The sequence below is a fragment of the Mirounga angustirostris genome, unplaced genomic scaffold (genome assembly GCF_029215605.1).
Source record: "Mirounga angustirostris isolate CCGP_5_RB_7025 unplaced genomic scaffold, mMirAng1.0.hap1 SCAF_8, whole genome shotgun sequence".
NCBI classification, from domain to species: domain Eukaryota; kingdom Metazoa; phylum Chordata; class Mammalia; order Carnivora; family Phocidae; genus Mirounga; species Mirounga angustirostris.
This window is the reverse complement of record NW_026991716.1, coordinates 74752668-74771992: the sequence shown is the minus strand read 5'-3', so window position 1 is coordinate 74771992 and position 19325 is coordinate 74752668. Positions and strand designations below refer to the sequence as shown.

General features: G+C 39.3%; 1 protein-coding gene and 1 pseudogene across 3 annotated transcripts; both read right to left on the bottom strand.

Moving 5' to 3' along the window:
- Nucleotides 1–3367: 3367 nt before the first annotated feature.
- Nucleotides 3368–14378, bottom strand: SMIM8 (small integral membrane protein 8). Of its 3 annotated transcripts, XM_064597844.1 has the most exons (4): nucleotides 14280–14352; nucleotides 11793–11990; nucleotides 5547–5707; nucleotides 3368–3825 (listed from the first exon to the last, which is right to left on the bottom strand). In XM_064597844.1, exons 3-4 carry the CDS (start codon nucleotides 5679–5681, stop codon nucleotides 3667–3669), a joined length of 294 nt encoding a protein of 97 aa, XP_064453914.1. In that variant the 5' UTR covers nucleotides 5682–5707; nucleotides 11793–11990; nucleotides 14280–14352; the 3' UTR covers nucleotides 3368–3666. The 3 variants fall into 3 exon arrangements, with proteins under 3 accessions (XP_064453914.1, XP_064453913.1, XP_045723161.1); XM_064597843.1 differs by lacking the exon at nucleotides 11793–11990 and having other exon boundaries at nucleotides 14171–14348; XM_045867205.3 differs by lacking the exon at nucleotides 11793–11990 and having other exon boundaries at nucleotides 3372–3825; nucleotides 14280–14378.
- A 914-nt stretch (nucleotides 14379–15292) lies between these two features.
- On the bottom strand, nucleotides 15293–15851 carry LOC123837032 (multifunctional methyltransferase subunit TRM112-like protein; annotated as a pseudogene).
- Nucleotides 15852–19325: the final 3474 nt, after the last annotated feature.

Genomic DNA, 19325 nt, shown 5'->3' with positions numbered 1-19325 from the left:
TCATAAAAGCAACTAGAAATAATGACCAAAGGAGCATGTTATAGCCATTCATTTCCCAGATACTCTCTGTATGAGTTTCCTTTTGCTGCTGTAACAAATTACCACACATTTAGTGATTTAAAACAACACAAATTTATTCTCTTGCAATTCTGGAGGTCAGAAATCCAAAATGAGTCTTATGAGGCTAAAATTAAGGTGTTAACAGGGCTCGTTCCTTCTGGAGGATTTAGGGGAGAGTCTTTTCTTGCCTTTTTCATTTTCTAGAGGCCACCAAATTCCCTGGCTCATAGTCTCACATCACATAGCCTTTTCTACCCCTGTGTGCATGGTGACATTGCTTCTTCTTCTGATCTTCAGCCTCCTTCTTACAAGTATCTCTGTGACTGTATCAGGCCCATATGGATAATAAAGGATAATTTTCTCAGCTCAAAATCCCTAACTTGATCATATCTGTAAAGCCCCTTCTGCCATATAAGGTAACATTCACAGGTTATAGGAATTAGGAACATCTTTGGGGGTGGGGTGGGACAGGGGAATCATTATTCAGCCAACCACACTTTCTTTTCTCTGTTCTTTTCTTTTCTCCCCTTTCTTCCGTCCTTCCTTCCTTCCTTTCTTTCCACTTTCTTTTAAATGGTTTATTTAAAGAATTGATTTCTTTTAGGCCAGGTGCTCGCTTCGGCAGCACATATACTAAAATTGGAATGATTTCTTTTAGGCCAGAAAAGGAGAGAACTTAATTTTTTTTCAGGTTATCTATAAATGTGATGTTTCAGTGTCATGGCAATAAAACTGGGAAACATCACAGTATCTTAAGGGAAAAATTCCTTTCCTTTAGTCAGAACTTAAAATTAATAAGCCTGGTTTTTAAAATCACATAGTTAAGTAATTTGTTGTCCTTGTTTTAAAATGGAAAGTCCTGCATCCCAAGAACCTCCTCATGCCTGAAAAACTAGGAAAGATTGGTCACCCTATGAAGGATAAGGCTAAAACCAATAAATAACTTCACTGTTTATTCATGAAATTCTTGAAAACCAATTTATCAATTGAACAGCTTGCTCCTCTGGGAAAATAGCTCTTCTATCAGAACAGATTACTTCCCTGGGCAAAAAGGTCACTTCCCGCTTATTAATAGTTTACTTACTGAGACTTGCTTCAAGATCTAACCTATTATGTTACTGTGTTTGGCCAATCTCAACCAGATTCCCACACTGAAAGACCTTCCTTTAACCACTTGAACCCTGACTCCAAAATGCTGTACATCTCATGCCCAGACCATTCCTTTCTTAGACACAACTGACTTTGTCAAAGTGGCATTATCCCTTAGAGAATGAATGAGAACATCAGTACACAGCCAGGCAGCCTTTGACACTGTGTACACAAAGCCTGTGTTGTAACTTGTAACCACCCTGTAAAAAGTATCATAGTTAGGTTATTTGTTCCTAAAATTCAATGTGATTGTTCCCTCCCATTATTTTTCACAGCTGTGCACCTTGCTGAATCTACTGCATAAGTGGCAACAAATATTTCATTATAGCCTCATAACCAACCTGCAAGATAGGGATTATCTATGAGAGAATAACCCAATGCAATTAGAGTTTTTCTTTGGGGGAAAAAAAGTATATTATACTGAGGTATGATGTTTTTATTTGATTACAACCAAATGTTATCTATTTAAGTTTTTGTAAATTAATGTTACAATGATATTATAAACATAAAATCAAATTTTCTTATGGTTATTTCCCAATAACCAGAAGCAACGACACAATCCTATTTAATATAGGATCCCTAACATCCTTATAAGGAAACAGACTGAGAGACTAAGTGTACTGTCTAAGGCACACCACTGGTCAGTGCAGAAGCTAGATTTTAACACATATTCTTCTGGTGCCAAACAGACACCCCTGAAAGACAAGCAACTTTGATTAGAAGTGCTGATAAAAGTCTATATAGCAGAAATGACACATGTGAATATGTATGTATTCTCACATACATAGATGTCACATGGCTTAAGGCTGCTCTATGCATTTCACACTGCCCTTCTGTGCTGTGATGTCTCTTGATAGTTCACCTAACTACTATCTCCCCACCGCCCCGCCCAAATATCAACTTATTTTGTTGAATAATAGAGGACTTCTAAAAGATGACAGTGTGACATTAAATATGTAAGTTAAAAACAGAATTCTAGCTTAACAGCCAAAGTACACAGGGAAACCAAAGGCAAAAAAATAATACTTTAAATTAAAAGGCATTTTATACCACCTAAGTGCATTTTAAACTGATAAAGTGTACTATATAGAGAGATGTAACAAAGGAATATTTAGGGCTCAGGAATAAAGATTTGATTTAGTTGCCTATAGATAACTCAATTAGTTAAGCTCTTTAATATCTACAAACTAGACAAAATTGCATTTTCACATATCTTACACAACCACAATAAAGTACTGGAAATTAAAAGCTCACAATATGATGATAAACCCTGCCAATGTAGTTATTGTTACTTGGCAATAATAAATGAAACAAAATTTCATAGGTGAGATTTATTTCTGAGCCCCAATTTCAGGGATTTGGAAAACTGTAAAAATCTACAAAAATGAAACATGTCCAAAATCCTTGTCAGAAAATTCTAAATTATATAAGGTAAACCCAGGAGAGTAAGAAGACCTTCTTTTCTTATCTGTTGAATAGTTCTGGTTTTAAAATAACCATAAGAAAATTTGGTTTTATGTTTATAGTATCATTGTAACATTAATTTACAAAAACTAAAATAGATAACATTTGGTTGGAATCAAATAAAAACATACCTAGGTATAATATACTTTCTTTTTCAAAGAAAAACTCCAATTGCATTGGATTATTCTCTCATTTACTCATGTTAGTAGTTGAGTGGGACTACCTTATCAAAGGAAATAAAATTCTGGAGACCAAAAATAGCTGAAATGGAATGCCAAAATATATGAGTCATCTGTGACTCTGTAAAAATTATCTGTCTTGAATGTTGACTGCAGGCTTTATAATAGATTACAATTTTTCTTTCTTTTTTTCATAAATACAGGTTCTGTGCCAGGAAGAAAATGAACATTGCCTTTACAAATAGCAAAACAAAACAAAACCCTCACAACAGTTGCAAATGCACAATTCACCTTAAAATATTAAAAATACCCTACAGGGTGCCTGGGTGGCTCAGTTGGTTAGGCGACTGCCTTCGGCTCAGGTCGTGATCCTGGAGTCCCGGGATCGAGTCCCGCATTGGGCTCCCTGCTCGGCGGGGAGTCTGCTTCTCCCTCTCCCACTCCCCGTTTGTGTTCCCTCTCTCGCTGTGACTTTTTCTGTCAAATAAATAAATAAAATCTTAAAAAAAAAAAATACCCTACAAATTTGATAGCACTGGGTACTTTTATTATATAGAACTTAATAATTAACAAAATGATTTCCATTTTCCTGGCACTTTGATACGAGGACTTAATAAAAGAACAATATTAAGAAGCTCCCGCTGTGGAGAAAGAATGAGGTAAGGACTGCAGCCTCAAGGCCTGGCTGCAACTGCTACCTTCTCTCCTCATCAACATGTTCCAGAACAAGAAGCTGATACTAGGCACTCACAAAGTCTTTCCTTCAAAGATTTCAGAGCCCTTTACGAAGCTCCATCTGCGGTATCCAGCACTATTAATCCCATTTAGATGTTCTCCTCCTCATGTAACTGTGTCCCTCACTATCAACAGCTTCGTATAGGTCCTTTGTATTCTCTTGTGTTGCATGTAGATAACCAATATACGCCACGCAAAGTGAAAGGGTTATCAATCCGAAAGCCATTACAGGTTTGTTCTGCCAAAGAAAAAAAATGATAAATCCTCATTAAGACTAATAATTTGAGAAGACCCAAATATCTGTTGCACTTTCCTCTTGACATACCAAGTCTTTATTACCACACTAGCATTCCTATGGTAATATTTTCCATTATAACAATTTACCCAGTTCCTTATTTAATTAATTCAGCTCCTGATAATTCAGAGATTAGAAAAGACTCTTGCTTCTCCTCTCCAGTCTCTCTCCTGTGTACAGCCTGGATCTCAGGCCTCCACCCTCAGGATGGTGGTGGTTGGGAGAGGGGTGAGGGAAATGAGGCACGAAAATGGGTCTGGTGCTCAGTTTTCACTGTTATCTGGGTGACATGGAGAAGTTGCTTAACTTGCCTGAACCCGAGTTTCCCCACTGACAAACCTCAATTAGTTAATCTTATTAGGAAGTGAGGAATGAAGTATATATGCTGTTCTTGCCTGACTCCATGGATAACTAGCAAAAAGCCTTTCATTTTCACATCATATATTAAGTGTAGCAAAAATGACAATGTATACATTCTTCTCTGGGAACCTACTCTATAAACTCAAGAAATTTAGTGACTGAGGCAGATACTATGCTGTTATAATAACCTTGATTAACTGCTGAAAAATCCAAGACCCTAAGAGACAAAGTGATGTAACTTTGAAATTGGAAAAAAAAAAAAAAATAGGAAAAGATGTTCACAATTCCACAGAAATGTTTTGTCCTGTCTATAGTATAACTCAGATCTTCCTTTTTGTGTGTTCACATTCAACAAATTAACCTTTCTTAAGGTCAGTGTGAGTGCACAGTAGTGATACAAGTTTCAATTAGTATTTTCTGCTTCTGTCACATTTGTTGTATTACTATTTCAAATCTTAATCATCTAAAGAATAAAGGTCAAATTTTTTTACTTGGATGGACACATAAGAAGGGCCACAAGCTCAAAGGGGTTTAAATCTACAAATTTTGAAATGCACTTGGCAATTAAAACAACACATTTGTTCAAAGGTTTTTAAAACATTCTACCTTGACTTAATGATTTGATTGTTAAGTTGACCTATTTAACTTTAAAACAGTTTATACTGGCAACTATGTTATCAATATTCTAACCAAATTCAATATATTTACATATATTACATAATATTTGATTTCATTTACATTTATTTTAAAATAAATTTATATTTATTTAAAAATAAAATTGGTCAAATGTATTCAATAATCTGCAACAAGAATATAAATAATTAGCTAACTCTCTTACAATGTATGTTTTAAACTTTTCATAACATTTGCAATATCCCTTAAGTAAGAATATTATAATAAAAGCTGGAAGTGTAGTCTATAAGAATGATCAGATTTTCACTTTGTTTTGTTTCAATGGAAGATCTTATTTACTTAGTAGTACCTGATCAACAAATATTTCCTTCAAATTAGTGCAACCATTAAAATAAAATTTTAAATAGGAACTTGAGAAGTTGATCTATTAAAGTACAACTATATTCTGTTAAAGTTCTCAAATACCCTCAAAATAATTAGTTTTATGTGTATATTTACAGAAATAGATAGCATTTAAAATTTTCCTTCCACCTGCTTTTACTCAGAGAGGTCTTATTAGTCAACATAAAATTTTCATGATACAATCAAATGTTACAGGAAAATAAAAACTTTCTATTTCTGATAGCCTAGTTAAACTGAACATAATGTCTTATCCTGGATATATTTCTTACAGGTTTAATGAAGAGCTCTGGATTCACAGCTCGAAATAAAGTTGTTGTGCGGACCCCTCTGAGCCCTGGGTTTCGAAAGTCTTTCTCTTTGGGTGGTTCCTTTTTAAAGCCAGGAGATTCCGGTGCTGAAGACATCTTCTTGATTAATGATGATTTATTACCTAAAAATAAGAGACTTTTTTTTCCTTCATGACCATGTTTTTTTTTTTAATAATGTTCTTTAAAAAATCATTCTGTATTCATTCATTTTTTTGAATTCCAGTCCAAATATATACCAAAGTGATTGCCAATTATATTATTACTTTGTATAACATGTACTTTGTAAAAGGTGCTTTAAATTTTGTTTGGTAAAACAGTTATTTTATTTCTCATCTCTTAGAACAAACCAGTGAAGTGGGCAAAAGTTGTTTTCCTACTTTCACAGAAGCCTGGAGAATTGTTCCTTGGTCTGAGTCACATTGTATCTTGTTATATGAAAGGCGTAGCGGGGGTAGGAGAGGTTGGGGGTAATCCATATCCTTCTTTATTTCCTCCCACTTTCATTCTTCCTCACCTTCCAACAGCCGAAAATGCCGCTAGCATTCCTCAATTTCTCCCACAGCTTCCCCCCTGGCCCATGCTCCTCACTGTCTGTTGGCCTACCCAAGCATGAGCACCAAACAGTAAGGGCAAGTAGTTATTTTCACTCCTCATTTGCATGTCAGTGACTTTCTGGGAAGGACTGCTCTGCTATCTTCTCAATCTGAATATCCTTTTTTCCTCTTAATTACTCTAACTCTATCCTATCAAATCCAAATGGGTCTTTTGGCTTCCGGTTCTCCCAGCTGGAGTGTCATTTTGTGAATATTCTCTTCTAGGTATTATTAGGCAAATCTTATTCTTATCATTCCTGCCACCTAACGCTGGGGAGGGATGGGAGAGGGTTGGAAGGAAAGAGGTAGGCAAAGAGACCTTCCAAAGGCTGAAATTAATGACAATACTATAAAGTTCTCTGGGGAAATGCTGTAACCCTACCATACAGTAAATGTTACGAAACAAGAGTCAAACATTCACATTTAAACACTCATTGCGGCTTTGTTCATACAAGGACTCTTTAAGTCTTCCATTTTACGGACTTTATAAAAGCAGTATTTCTGTACCTTAATTATGGAGAAAATTAGTTCATTTTTTCTTTTTTTAAAACTATTTTCTTTCTTTTTTTAAAGAAGATTTATTTGAGAGAGAGAAAGAGAGAGAACATGAGTGGGAGGGGAGGGGCAGAGGGAGAGGGAGAAGCATACTCCCTGCTGAGCAAGGAGCACGATGTGGGGCTCCATCCCAGGACCTGAGCTGAGGGCAGACGCTTAACCAACTGAGCCACCCACACGCCCCAGGAATTGTTTTTTCAAAACTGTTTTTGTTGAAGTGGTTACTTTGTCTATACCACTTAGTTGGATAAACACCTCGTCAGAAACACCTACTTGAAGGAAAAGGATTCTCAACACTCCCTGTATTGCCAGGGCTTCTGAAATGTTCACTGTTCCCTGTTCCATCATCCACTGGATGTTATGGCTGTCACTGCAGTCATCATCATCACTTTCTGGCTCCACTCTGACATTAGTTAGCACTCCTATAGCAATTTTTGGATTTGCTAACTCTTGGAAAATAGTTCAACTGCTATCTCTAGCCACAAAGTCCTTAAAATCAAATTAGTTTGGGAGACTAAGAGTTACCAATTAAGTACCAGACTATTTCAAACACCATGCTTGGTTTGCAGTCTTCCAAGCTGACCTCGGGATTCCACAAGAATCATGCCTGTTTTCTGCCAAAATTTCACTATGTGGATGGCTCTACAGATCACCAGATCTCAGCAATCATTCCAATAGCTAGCTTCATTCAACTTTCTCAGTCTTCTCTTCACTATCTAAATTTAGAAAGAGTTGTTTCAGCAGTGTGCTTACACTGTGAAAATTATACCCCCAGCTGATGGCTTTAGAATGGCTCATGTAGTTCAATGGGAAAAACTCAACACATGCATGATTCAAGCACAGGAGTGTGTTTAGGCAGAGCGACTGTCTACCAGCAGGAGGATATGGCATTTTGTTCCTTCCATTCTCTTGCCAACATTTCCCACCTATTCATTAAACAAACCTCTCATCCTTCAGGTATGTGTCCTGGCTTTGTAATCACAGGGGAACAAACAAGCATTTCTGAAGCACTGAGGGTAAACTAACTTGCCAATGACAAGTAGTCTCACCCCTTCCGTCCCAGATGCATTACAGCAGAATAGAGCAATCATCAATCTTTATTTCTTTTGCAAAGTCCACCTTTGCCCATGAAGTATATGAGATAGCAACTCATAAAACACAATTCATTAGCATTTCAAACATCATTCCAACAGTAACTAGCAATTTTTTTTTTTTTTTTTCATTTCTCTTATATGCAAGTTACTCATTTTCTCCACTGGAACACTGGTTTTGTTTTGTTTTGTTTTTCCACTACAGACAACTTATGAAACCATTCCATAACATGCCTGAAATTTGTTCAGCCAGAATACACTTGCTTGAAACTCATCATGATCAAGGCTGGCAAAAAATCCACTGCTTTCTGCTGACCAAGAGGTCCACCTATGTGCCTGAGTCCTGCACTAACTTTAAAAAAATTTTTTTTTTATGTTTATTTATTTTATAAGTAATCTCTACACCTAACATGGGGCTCAAACTTACAACCCCGAGATAAAGAGTTGCCTGCCCTTCTGCCTGAGCCAGCCAGGTGCCCCGTCCTAAACTAACTTCTTAATACCACACAAAAACAGCTATAATAGGGACCTGGCATTTGCTTCTGCTTTAGGCCAAGAATCCCTTTAACTTCCTCTTCATTTATGGCCTAATCTTTCAATAATGTTGACAATATAGGAGGAGGGATGGTAAATTCCTTTGCTACTCCTCCTTTCTTGTGGCAACAACCTACTCCTATTGCTTTCATTTCCTTCTATGAAAACTGCTGGCATTTCATCTTTGCCTCTCAGCCATGAGAGCAGGGTAGATGGCATGTACTAATGCATTTAGAATTTAAGTGACAAATGTTGGTCACCAGATGCCTAAGCTAAGTGCCAATGATGTTTCTACTCAAGTTAATAAAATGACTGACTGTAACACAGGGAAAGAAAATTCTGAAAGAAGCAATCATTAAAGTGGAAGCAATATTATAGAGGGTAAATCGGCTATGCCCATAAAAAAAAAAAATGTGAGGCAGGAAATAGTTAACACAATAGCCATGTTAGGACTAAATCACAGCCTGAGTGTACTGCTAATTGAAACTGGGGATATTAGATAAAACTACTAGGAAGGGGGTGCCTGGGTGGCTCAGTTGTTAAGCATCTGCCTTCGGCTCAGGTCATGGTCCCGGGGTCCCGGGGTCCTGGAATTGAGCCCCGCATCGAGCCCTGCATCGGGCTCCCTGCTCAGCGGGGATTCTGCTTCTCCCTCTGCCTCTGCCTGCCCCTCTGCCTACTTGTGCTGTCAAATAAATAAATAAAATCTTAAAAAAAAAAAAAATACTAGGAAGGCCTGAAAAAGCAAATACACAAAGGTCAGTCATTTTAACCATAAACTGACAAAATGGCATTTTCCTTCAATTATTGAGAAACTGCTGCATGTAATTAAAACAAAGATATTCAGTAGACTATGGTTTAAAATTGTTTCCTGGGAAGAAAAACAAGGTAACAGGGAAGGTGGGTAAAGAGGACACATACTGTAAAGCACGGAAGGGTTCCCCGATCACAGTTAATCACTCACATTCTGTGTTGATGAAAATGTGCCAAGAATTGGGCGCCTGGGTGGTTCAGTGAGTTAAGCGCCTGCCTTCAGCTCAGGTCATGATCCCAGGGTCCTGGGATTGAGCCCCGCATTGGGCTCCCTGCTCTGCAGGAAGCCTGCTTCTCCCTCTCCCACTCCCCCTGCTTGCATTCCCTCTCTCGCTCTCTCTGTCAAATAAATAATATCTTAAAAAAAAAAAAAAAGAAAATGTGCCAAGAATTGAGGATGGTTAAATCAATCCTTACCTCAAGTCCAAAAACGAGAGAGATTTCACTATTTTAAAATCAAAGGGATGCAAAAAAAAAAAAATTTTTTTTAAATCAAATCAAATCAAAGGGATGTGGTGATCTTCAATATCGAAATTCAACCTATATGAAATGTCTGTAAAAACTATGGATTAAGAATGTTCTAATATGAATTGTAATGACTTAATTTTGTTTGTTTTTTAAGTAGGCTCCAAACCCAGCAGGGAGCCGAAAACAAGGAGCCCAAACCCCAATGTGGGGAGCCCAATGCAGGGCTTGAACTCACAACCCTGAGATCAAGACCTGAGCTGAGATCAAGAGTCGGACACTTAACCGACTGAGCCACCCGGGCGCCCCTGTAATGACTTTTTTTTTTTGCAAGATTACTTGGTCTCCTCTTTTCCTTAGCAGAACCTATGTTTTCTTTGTAATGAATGAAGGAAGTAAATAACCAAGGCAGTATTTATTATACTGCAATCTCCAGACATCCATATTCACCTTAATAAGACACTATTTATATTAAACTTTTTATTGGAAATAACAAAGAATACCTGAACTGGAAGCCAACAGAAATGTTTATTAAAGGAACATTTACAAATTAAGGGATTACCTACCACACTATATTTTTAAAAATTTCATATACCACAATTTCCATCATTTGTGATACTTTCTGCAAAGTATATAGGTAACATTTTCCATTATATATCAGTCTTTTATCAGATATGGTATAAGACAGCTCAATTTTATTGCTTTTTTTTTTTGAGATTTTATTTATTTATTTGAGAGAGTGGGCAGGAGGAGGATCAGACGGAGAGGGACAAGCAGATTCCACACTGAGTGCGGAGCCTGACTCGGGGCTCAGTCCCACGACCCTGAGATCACAACCTGAGCTGAAATCAGGAGTCAGACGCTCAACTGACTGAGCCACCCAGGTGGCTCTTTGCTGCTTTTTTTTTTTTATAAGCCACAGTCACTGAAGATGTTATAATAGTTCTCCCAAAAACTGCATGTATTTGCTTATACAATCTATTGAACAAAGAAATTTTAACAACATTCTATACTTTAAAAAAAAATATATAGATTACTGAGTACAAAAAAGGTTTAGTAGTCAAAAATTTGTTATATATAAGAAACAAAACAACATAAAATCGTCTCATGTAGAAAGTTCTTTTGAATCTCTTCACATGCCTAGCCCACAGAGCTATAGACATAGGCTGGAGCAGAAATTCAAGACGTGTTGGTTGGATAAGTAAAGTATATAGAGTGCAAAACCTTAGTTGTTTGTTCACAGATGTGTTCACTGTCAAAACTTTTGGGGAAAACCAATGTCACATCAAAAGTAAACTTTTAATCTAGAAGTAAAAGCTGACTAGCTATTTTCAAGTGCAGAGCTAATGTAAGTTCCATTTTTTTTTTTTTTAAAGATTTTATTTATTTATTTGAGAGAGAGAGAATGAGAGACAGAGAGCATGAGAGGGAGGAGGGTCAGAGGGAGAAGCAGACTCCCCGCCGAGCAGGGAGCCCGATGCGGGATTCGATCCCGGGACTCCAGGATCATGACCTGAGCCGAAGGCAGTTGCTTAACCAACTGAGCCACCCAGGCGCCCGTAAGTTCCATTTTTAAAAGCTGCAGAACTAATCATAAATTCAAAGCACAGCAATAATCTGACATCACCACTCAAATGAACTGTACCTATGACAAAAACATCTATTTAACTTCTAGCACACTTCCTTTAGAATTTCCTGTCCTCCCATCACTTTGACCAACTTGTCCCCTTACTCTTTTGCTTCCCACAACAAGTAACCAGCACTTACTTATTTGCATATGATTTTGACCAATCTCTACTTACAGTAGCTTTCAAGGTAGGTTTATTTTTAAACTAGGAAAAAAACCCTCGCTTATTGTGTTAAAGGAGGAATCACACAAAACAAACACACACAGAGTCTGGGAGGGATGACAGAAACTTGGCATTGCACTGCTCCTGGCGAAGCAATTTGGTGATTGGTCTGTGTGTGGGCCCACTTGCAAAATACTCGATAAATCAGGTATCCAAGGGGCCACCCCTGGCTGGTGCAATCTATCCAGGAGCCGCTAGTTGTATTTCTTCTTCATTTTTCCATCATTCTTGTTCCCTTATTGACAAATGATATGAAACTGTCGTTTATACATTTTTAAAAAATAGAGTAAGATTTTTCATACTTACCTGTAAATAAAAATGATCTAAATTAAGCTGCATTTACTTCATATGTCCCTCCCTGGTAAAAAGTTCACCTTTTTCTTCTGCCCATCCTCTTCTGAAGGAAGTATGTGATGGGAAAAGGAAGCAGCAGAAAGGATGCCTCCTTACGCAGCTTCATGAGGGTCATTCAAACCTCAAAGTGTGAGTGACAATGGGGCCCTCCTGGAATTAATAATGCACAATGTGTGAAGCTATGCAACATAGTCCTAGTCAGTCAGAACTGGTCATTTTTTGATGATTTTCCCTCCTTTACTAAAATTCTTGCTCAGGTGGATGATCCAGAATGTATCTGGCAACTGATATTAAATAATTCACTGGCATGACTATCTATATTATGTTGTACGTGGAAATTAGACAAGATAAAAAGACTGTTACTATAGGGAAAAATTTAATCTTCAGATATTCATTTTTGAAATCAGCATCTCAGCAGAAGATGTCAAAACAAAATTATCAGAATTATAGAATGTTAGTGAGAAGGAACCTTAGGAATAATCAAAGCCTTTCTGGGGCACCTGAGTGGCTAGTTGTTAAGCATCTGCCTTCAGCTCGGATCATGATCCCAGGGTTCTGGGATCGAGCCCCACATCAGGCTCTCTGCTCCGCGGGAAGCCTGCTTCTCCCTCTCCCTCTCCCCCTGCTTGTGTTCCCTCCCTGGCTGTGTCTCTCTCTGTCAAATAAATAAATAAAATTTAAAAAAAACCAAAGCCTTTCTTTTAAGACTTAGGGAATTCTAAAATGGACAAAATATGTTAGTGAGATATAAAATACACCTGTTATTTCAGTTTCACATACCACACTATCTTAATATTTAAGAAAGTCATTTGAGGGGCTCAGTCATTAAGCGTCTGCCTTTGGCTCAGGTCATGGTCCCAGGGTCCTGGGATCAAGCCCCACATCGGGCTCCCTGCTCCGCGGGAAGCCTGCTTCTCCCTCTCCCTCTCCCCCTGCTTGTGTTCCCTCTCTTGCTGTGTCTCTGTCAAATAAATCAAATCTTTAAAAAAAAAAAAAAAAGAAAGTCATTTGAAATCTGGGACAGAGCACTTTAAAAATTTAAATTAGAAGAAAAGTTTGGGATAGAATCAGAGGGCTTTATGAGGGAACTCAGCATAGCCTCAAATTCCAACATTGCTACATATAGGCTGGAGGTCTTGGAGTAAGAGACAACCTCTGCGGGCCTCAGTTTCCACCTAAAGGGGTAATGTTATCTATTGCATAGAACGGCTGTGTGGATTAAGTGAGATAACACTTTTTAAAGGATGTTAACAGATGTTCCATAAATGATAGCTATTGTCATGCTCACCATCTAGTCCAATTCCCTTTTTTAAACAGAGAAACCTAGGGGCACCGGGGTGGCTCAGTCATTAAGCGTCTGCCTTCGGCTCAGGTCATGATCCCAGGGTCCTGGGATCCAGCCCCGCATCGGGCTCCTTGCTCGGCAGGAAGCCTGCTTCTCCCTCTCCCACTCACCCTGTTTGTGTTCCCTCTCTCGCTGTCTCTCTGTCAAATAAATAAATAAAATCTTAAAAAAACAAAAACAAAAACAGAGAAACCTAGACCCAAAGAGATTGTCTTTGCCAATGGGAGTGAGATAATCCAGGTCTCTCAATTTCCAGCCCACCCCTATTCCATTACTTTATCCCCACCATACTCCAAAATTGATAAGGCGCTGCATTTACAAGTTATTACCAGAATTACGAAACATAAAAGCGTATTAAATTTTTTAAATGGATTCTGTATTTGTTGTTTTGACGTAAAAAAAAAAAAAAACCGTTTAAAAAAGTGTCTTTCCATCTCTTGAATTTACTGTACCTGTGTAAGGGAGAAAGGTTTTCACGATGGCTGTTACAATCTGCGGGCTGTCAAGTATTATTGAGGTCTACCCCCCTCCCCATATTGTGGTACCTACACTACAGCTGGCTATTACTCAGACAGATGCATTTGAAGTCTCCAGAAAAAGAAACTCCATTCAATTAAGTTCCAGACACTGTGTTGGGGAACTGCAAGGGGAACACGTGACTTTTAACACAATTACTGCTCAACAATAACCCACAACCCTCGGACCAACTTAAAACAATTACTGAAGGAAAGAGGCGCTTCATGTGAAAACAACTGCAACACCACTTCCCTCTAAATAGGAGTTTGGTGAGCTGGGACACCAAGAAACTGTCCAGGAAATGGTAGGGTGCCTGAGGTGGAGGGTGTCCATGACCAGTGCCTGGATCTTGGCACGTGAGGGGCGGGAAATGGGCCCTATGGGGTCAGGGATCCCAAAGACCGTTCGGGGCACCCAGGAGTGGCGACGGTTCGGGGTGCTCGGGAGAAGGCCGTCAGGTCCTACGCACCTGGGAGCGAGGCCCGCAGGACGGCCGCCCCGCCAAGGCCAGGGACCAGAGCGTGGCGGCGGGGCGGCCACCCTGTTCCCCGCCGTCACCCTCAACCGCCGCCGCTCACCTGCCGCGAGGTCACCTCCCCTGCGCGTCCTCTCAGCTCTGCCTCGTCTCCGCCTGCGGGACAGAGCGGCCCACCGCGCCCAGCAGGCTCAGCGCCACAGCGGCCCCTAGAGCCCGGAGGCTGAAAACGCCGGGGCGCGTGCCCTGCAGGACACAGGCCAACGCCGCTCCTCGACCTCCCAGGCCCTGGCGCCGCCCACGGATTCACCTGATGGAGTTTGCAAGGGGCGTTTTTAGTTTCTTCCTTTTTTACCTTTAGTTTTCAGCCTCCCAGGGTTCTAGTTTCGTGTGTCTGTGTTTTGTAGAAATAAAAGAAGACATCTAGAAATATATATTTATTTAATGGAAGGGGTAAGCATTCTGAGGTGGGAAAGAAGGCTGGGATCTGCCTGGATTTTAGAGGCACAGTCATTCAAATGTACAATTAATACTCTGTCATTCTATTAGTGTCTTGACATTCCAAGATGCAAGGTGTGTGTAGCTATGGTTGTGATAAGAATAGATACGGTTGGGCACCTGGGTGGTTCAGATGGTTAAGCGTCTGCCTTCCGCTCAGGTCATGATCCCAGAGTCCTGGGATCGAGTCCCGCATCGGGCTCCCTGCTAGGCGGGGAGCCTGCTTCTCCCTCTGCCTCTGCGTCTCTCTCTCTCTCTCTGACTCTCATGAATAAATAAATAAAATATTAAAAAAATAAGAATAGATACGGTTACTGGTTTTTACATAGTTTACTAATGTTAAAGTTTGTTGGTATACCAGTTGCATTAAAACAAAATGGGGTGCCTGGGTGGTTCAGTTGGTTAAGGGTCTGATTCTTGATCTCAGCCCAGGTCTTGACCTCAGGGTCCTACTTCAGGCCCCATGTTGGGTTCCACACTGGGCCTGGAACCTACTTAAAAAAATAATAATAATTTAAAAAATAATTTAAAAAAATAATAAAACAAATGAAAGAGAATGCAGGTGCCCAGATTTGAGCAGGAATCTGTGTAAAGTTTGGGCAAATTTTGTTTTGTTTTGTTTTGAACAGTTAATGAGAAAAAGAAATATATCGAGCTCAAGAACACTGTGTTTCGTGTGTCACTGGGTCCAGGTTTGGGGATCCACGACAGACCTAGCAAACAGGATATACATCAACAAAAACATTCCTGGTTACAGACTGAAAAACTAGCGCCTGGCACGATTAAGTCTTGGTTTCCTCATCACTCAGCAGCATGTTGGGAATCCTGCGACTGATGGGGAACAGACGTCCAGACTCTGGGCACTGCAAGGTGCCCTCCAGCACATCCACCTCCAGCAGCACGTGGTGCATCTGCCTCAGGAATTTCTCATCATGCTCATACCCTTCAATCGGCCCTTTGGGCACCTCGACCAGATGCAAGGTATCCGCCGCCTCCAGAAGCGCCGCCCACTCCACCTTGGGTATCATACGCGCCACGAAGTCAGGGTTGAACTCCACCGGGTTGATGCGGACCTGAGGGGCCTGGAGGCGCCGTGGGAAGCCACGGGGCCCCCCGCCCCCCGCACATGCGAGCTCAGCAGGTTGTGCGTGAGCAGCTTCATGCCACCTCAATGCGCTCTCAGCAAGCCTGGGCAAATGAATTTTTAATTTCAAACTTGTTCATTCAAGCCGAATTAACTTTATATTTGACTTGAGGTTTAATTTCTAAAAGTTCATCAGCATCTGGTATTACTAGACAATCTTTCCGACAAAATAAGTTAAATTTTAACTAAAAAGCTATTTGTGACATGAAAAGGTGCTCATTATCACTAATCATTGGGGAAATGCAGATCAAAACCGCAATGAGATCACCTCACACCTGTTAGAATGGCTATCATGAAAAAAGACAAGAGATAAGTGTTGACAAGGATGTGGACAAAAGGGAATGCTTGTGCACTGTTGGTGGGACTGTGAATTGGTGCAGCCACTATGGAAAACAGTATGGAGGTTCCTCAAAAAACTAAAAATAGAAATACATATGATCCAGCAATTCCACTTCTGGATATATATCCAAAGTAAATGAAATTACTATCTCAAAAAGATATCTGCACCCCATAATGTTCATTTGCTGCATTTTTACAATAGTCAAAACATGGAAACAACAACCTAAGTGTCTGTCAATGGGTGAATGGATAAAGAAGATGTGGTATTTATGTACAATAAAATATTATTCAGCCCTGAGAAAGAAGGACATCTTGCTGTTTGTGACAACATGGATGGATCTTGAGGACATTATGCTAAGTGCACTATGTCATACAGAGAAAGACAAATACTGTATATCAAGTATATGCAGAATCTAAAAGAGACAAATGTATAGAAATAGAGACTAGAATGCTGGTTACCAGGGACTGAGGGCATAGGAGAAATGGGGAGATATTGGTCAAAGATTACAAACTTCCAGTTAGAAGGTGAATAATTTCTGAAGATCTAAAGCACAGCATAGTGATTACAGTTAATAATACTGTATTTTATACCTGAAAGTTGCTAAAAGAGTAGATCTTAAATATTCTCACCAAAACAACAACAACAAAAACCAAACAAACTAGTTGATGCTATGGTGGTTATCAGTTTGCAATTTATATATGTGTTAAATCAAGACATTGTACATCTCAAACTTGCACAATGTTATATGTCATTTATATCTCAATAAAGCTGGGGTGGAGGGGAAGTTGCCCACAAAATCAGGCAAAGGACCTACATACTAAACACAATACCAAACTTCCAGATGATGTTCCAAATTCTCTCAAAGAAAAAAAAAAAAGGTATTTGTGCAGTAGCCACACAACAAATGAGGGTTACAAAATGTTCCTGTGCTGCATTGTCCACATACCCATATTTTCTCCTTAACCCTTAGGGTTCTCCTCCCTAATCAGTAAATTGCCAAGTATCACTATGGAAACAAAAGTACCTTTACTGTCATGATCAATCCAAAATGATCAGGTAAAAGAAAATGAAACTTAAGAATGTAAAAAAAAACGGGCACCTGGGTGGCTCAGTCGTTAAGCGTCTGCCTTCAGCTCAGGTCATGGTCCCAGGGTCCTGGGATCGAGCCCTGCATCAGGCTCCCTGCTCGGCGGGAAGCCTGCTTCTCCCTCTCCCTCTCCCCCTGCTTGTGTTCCCTCTCTTGCTGTGTCTCTGTCAAATAAATAAAATCTTAAAAAAAAAAAAAAGAATGTAAAAAAAAAAGAGCATAAACTGTAGGTAAAGACAGTAGCGAAAAGCCTAAAGACCCTGCCAATGTCATGAATATGAAAACAATGCAAGTGATGTGAATAAACAAGAGTTCTTTCTATTTTATCATGCTTTTAAGAAATTACTTTGAAGAATGAGGCCAGTCTGAAATCAGCTTTTATAATCATTTAAACAGAACCATCAATACTTAATAATATTTAACAGGAGATTTGGTATTTGCTAGGATTAACGATTTTATATTTGATGGGATTAGCTGCATAAAACAAAAGTTTATCTGTGTGACACTGCACTCAAATTTTCAAAATATATCTACTTTCATCCGGAGTTCATTAAGTGTGTCAGGGACGGGCGCCTGGGTGGCTCAGTTGGTTGGGCGGACTGCCTTCGGCTCAGGTCATGATCCTGGAGTCCCAGGATCGAGTCCCGCATCGGGGGGTCCCTGCTTGGCGGGGGGTCTACTTCTCCCTCTGACCCTCTTCCCTCTCGTGTTCTCTGTCTCTCATTCTCTCTCTCAAATAAATAAATAAAATCTTTAAAAAAAATAAAAAATAAATAAAAAAAAAGAAAGTAAGAGGTAAAAATTTAAAAAAAAAAAGTGTGTCAGGGACAATACTCGTGGTCTGGGAGCCTTCTCAAGGGGATCTCTGATGTGCTGGTTCTTTTCTTTTCAGGCATGAATTAATAGTTGACTTACAATATTTAATAAAAAATCATACATTAATTTATTGGTGTTTTATCAAAAGCAAGGGTTGCTTTGTTGTTGTTGCTGTTGTTTTTATAAAACAAATGCTGGCTTCTTTTCCCTAGCATTAAGCCAAGCCAAAGTAGGTGATATAATTAATGTGGGCCATGGGGATATGACTCCATTGAATGAATTATTAGCTGAGAAACTGGAAAAAAATTAAGCATGTGTGTATAATACAAAAATGATCCCAATTCTCTACTCCTCTATACCCTCCCCCTCCCCCTTGTGTCCACTCCCACTCTGATTCTGGGATCGGCCTTGTGGCTTATTTTGGTTAATATGATATTAACAAGTATGACATAAGCAGAGGCTGAAAAGGTGCTTGAACTGGTGAATATGCCCCAACTAGCCCACTGGAGATGAAAAACACATAGAGCCAAATCAAGTCATCCTCAACATTCCAACCGAGGCCATCCTAGGCTGGCCCCCACACATGTGAGCAAGCCCAGCCAAGATCAGCAAAGCTACCTACCAAGATCAGACAAGCCTGCCCAGATCAGCTGAGCTTAAATAGGTGTGTTGGTTGTTGTGCAGCTTCACTGTGGCAATAGATAATTGACACAATGTCCTCCATTGCAAATTCTCTGAAATCAAAGAGCATTTGATTTGCTTGGTAGCTTGAGGAGTAATCCGCTTCCAGCGGGAACTGTAAGAAGAACAAATGTTTGCTATTTGTAAAAACTATATCGTGGTCTAGCATCATAGGAATATCTGCTATGGGAAGGAAATGAAATCTATCAAATGGTAGGAAACATAAATGAGTTAAAAAAATTGAGAATGGGGAACTGATATTATTTCTTCCATATAATATTTTTAGCAAAACTGGTTTTGATACTTTCCATGTCAGGTCATCTTATATTTATTTTTATCACATTTCCAAATACTAGAAAAAATAATGATTCATTCAATATTAATTTTTCTAAAATCTCATAATCTCAAAGCACCTTAAAAAATAAAAATTAAAAACATTTTTATTCCAATTTTTTTTAATTGAGTGAAGGAAGCATCTCAATATAATGTGATAAGTGATAACATAATGATGTGCACAGGTTTCTTTGGAAGCACAGAGAATGGTATGTAGCTCGGCCTGGAAGGGCTGATGACTGAGCTGAGA

Bases quoted from the DNA above. Each gene is read 5' to 3' on its own strand.
- SMIM8 (XM_045867205.3), bottom strand. From the start codon at position 5,681: ATGTCTTCAGCACCGGAATCTCCTGGCTTTAAAAAGGAACCACCCAAA. The intron at 3,826-5,546 runs GTAAGAAATATA...TTTCTTTGGCAG, and splicing joins CAGAGCTCTTCATTAAACCT to AACAAACCTGTAATGGCTTT.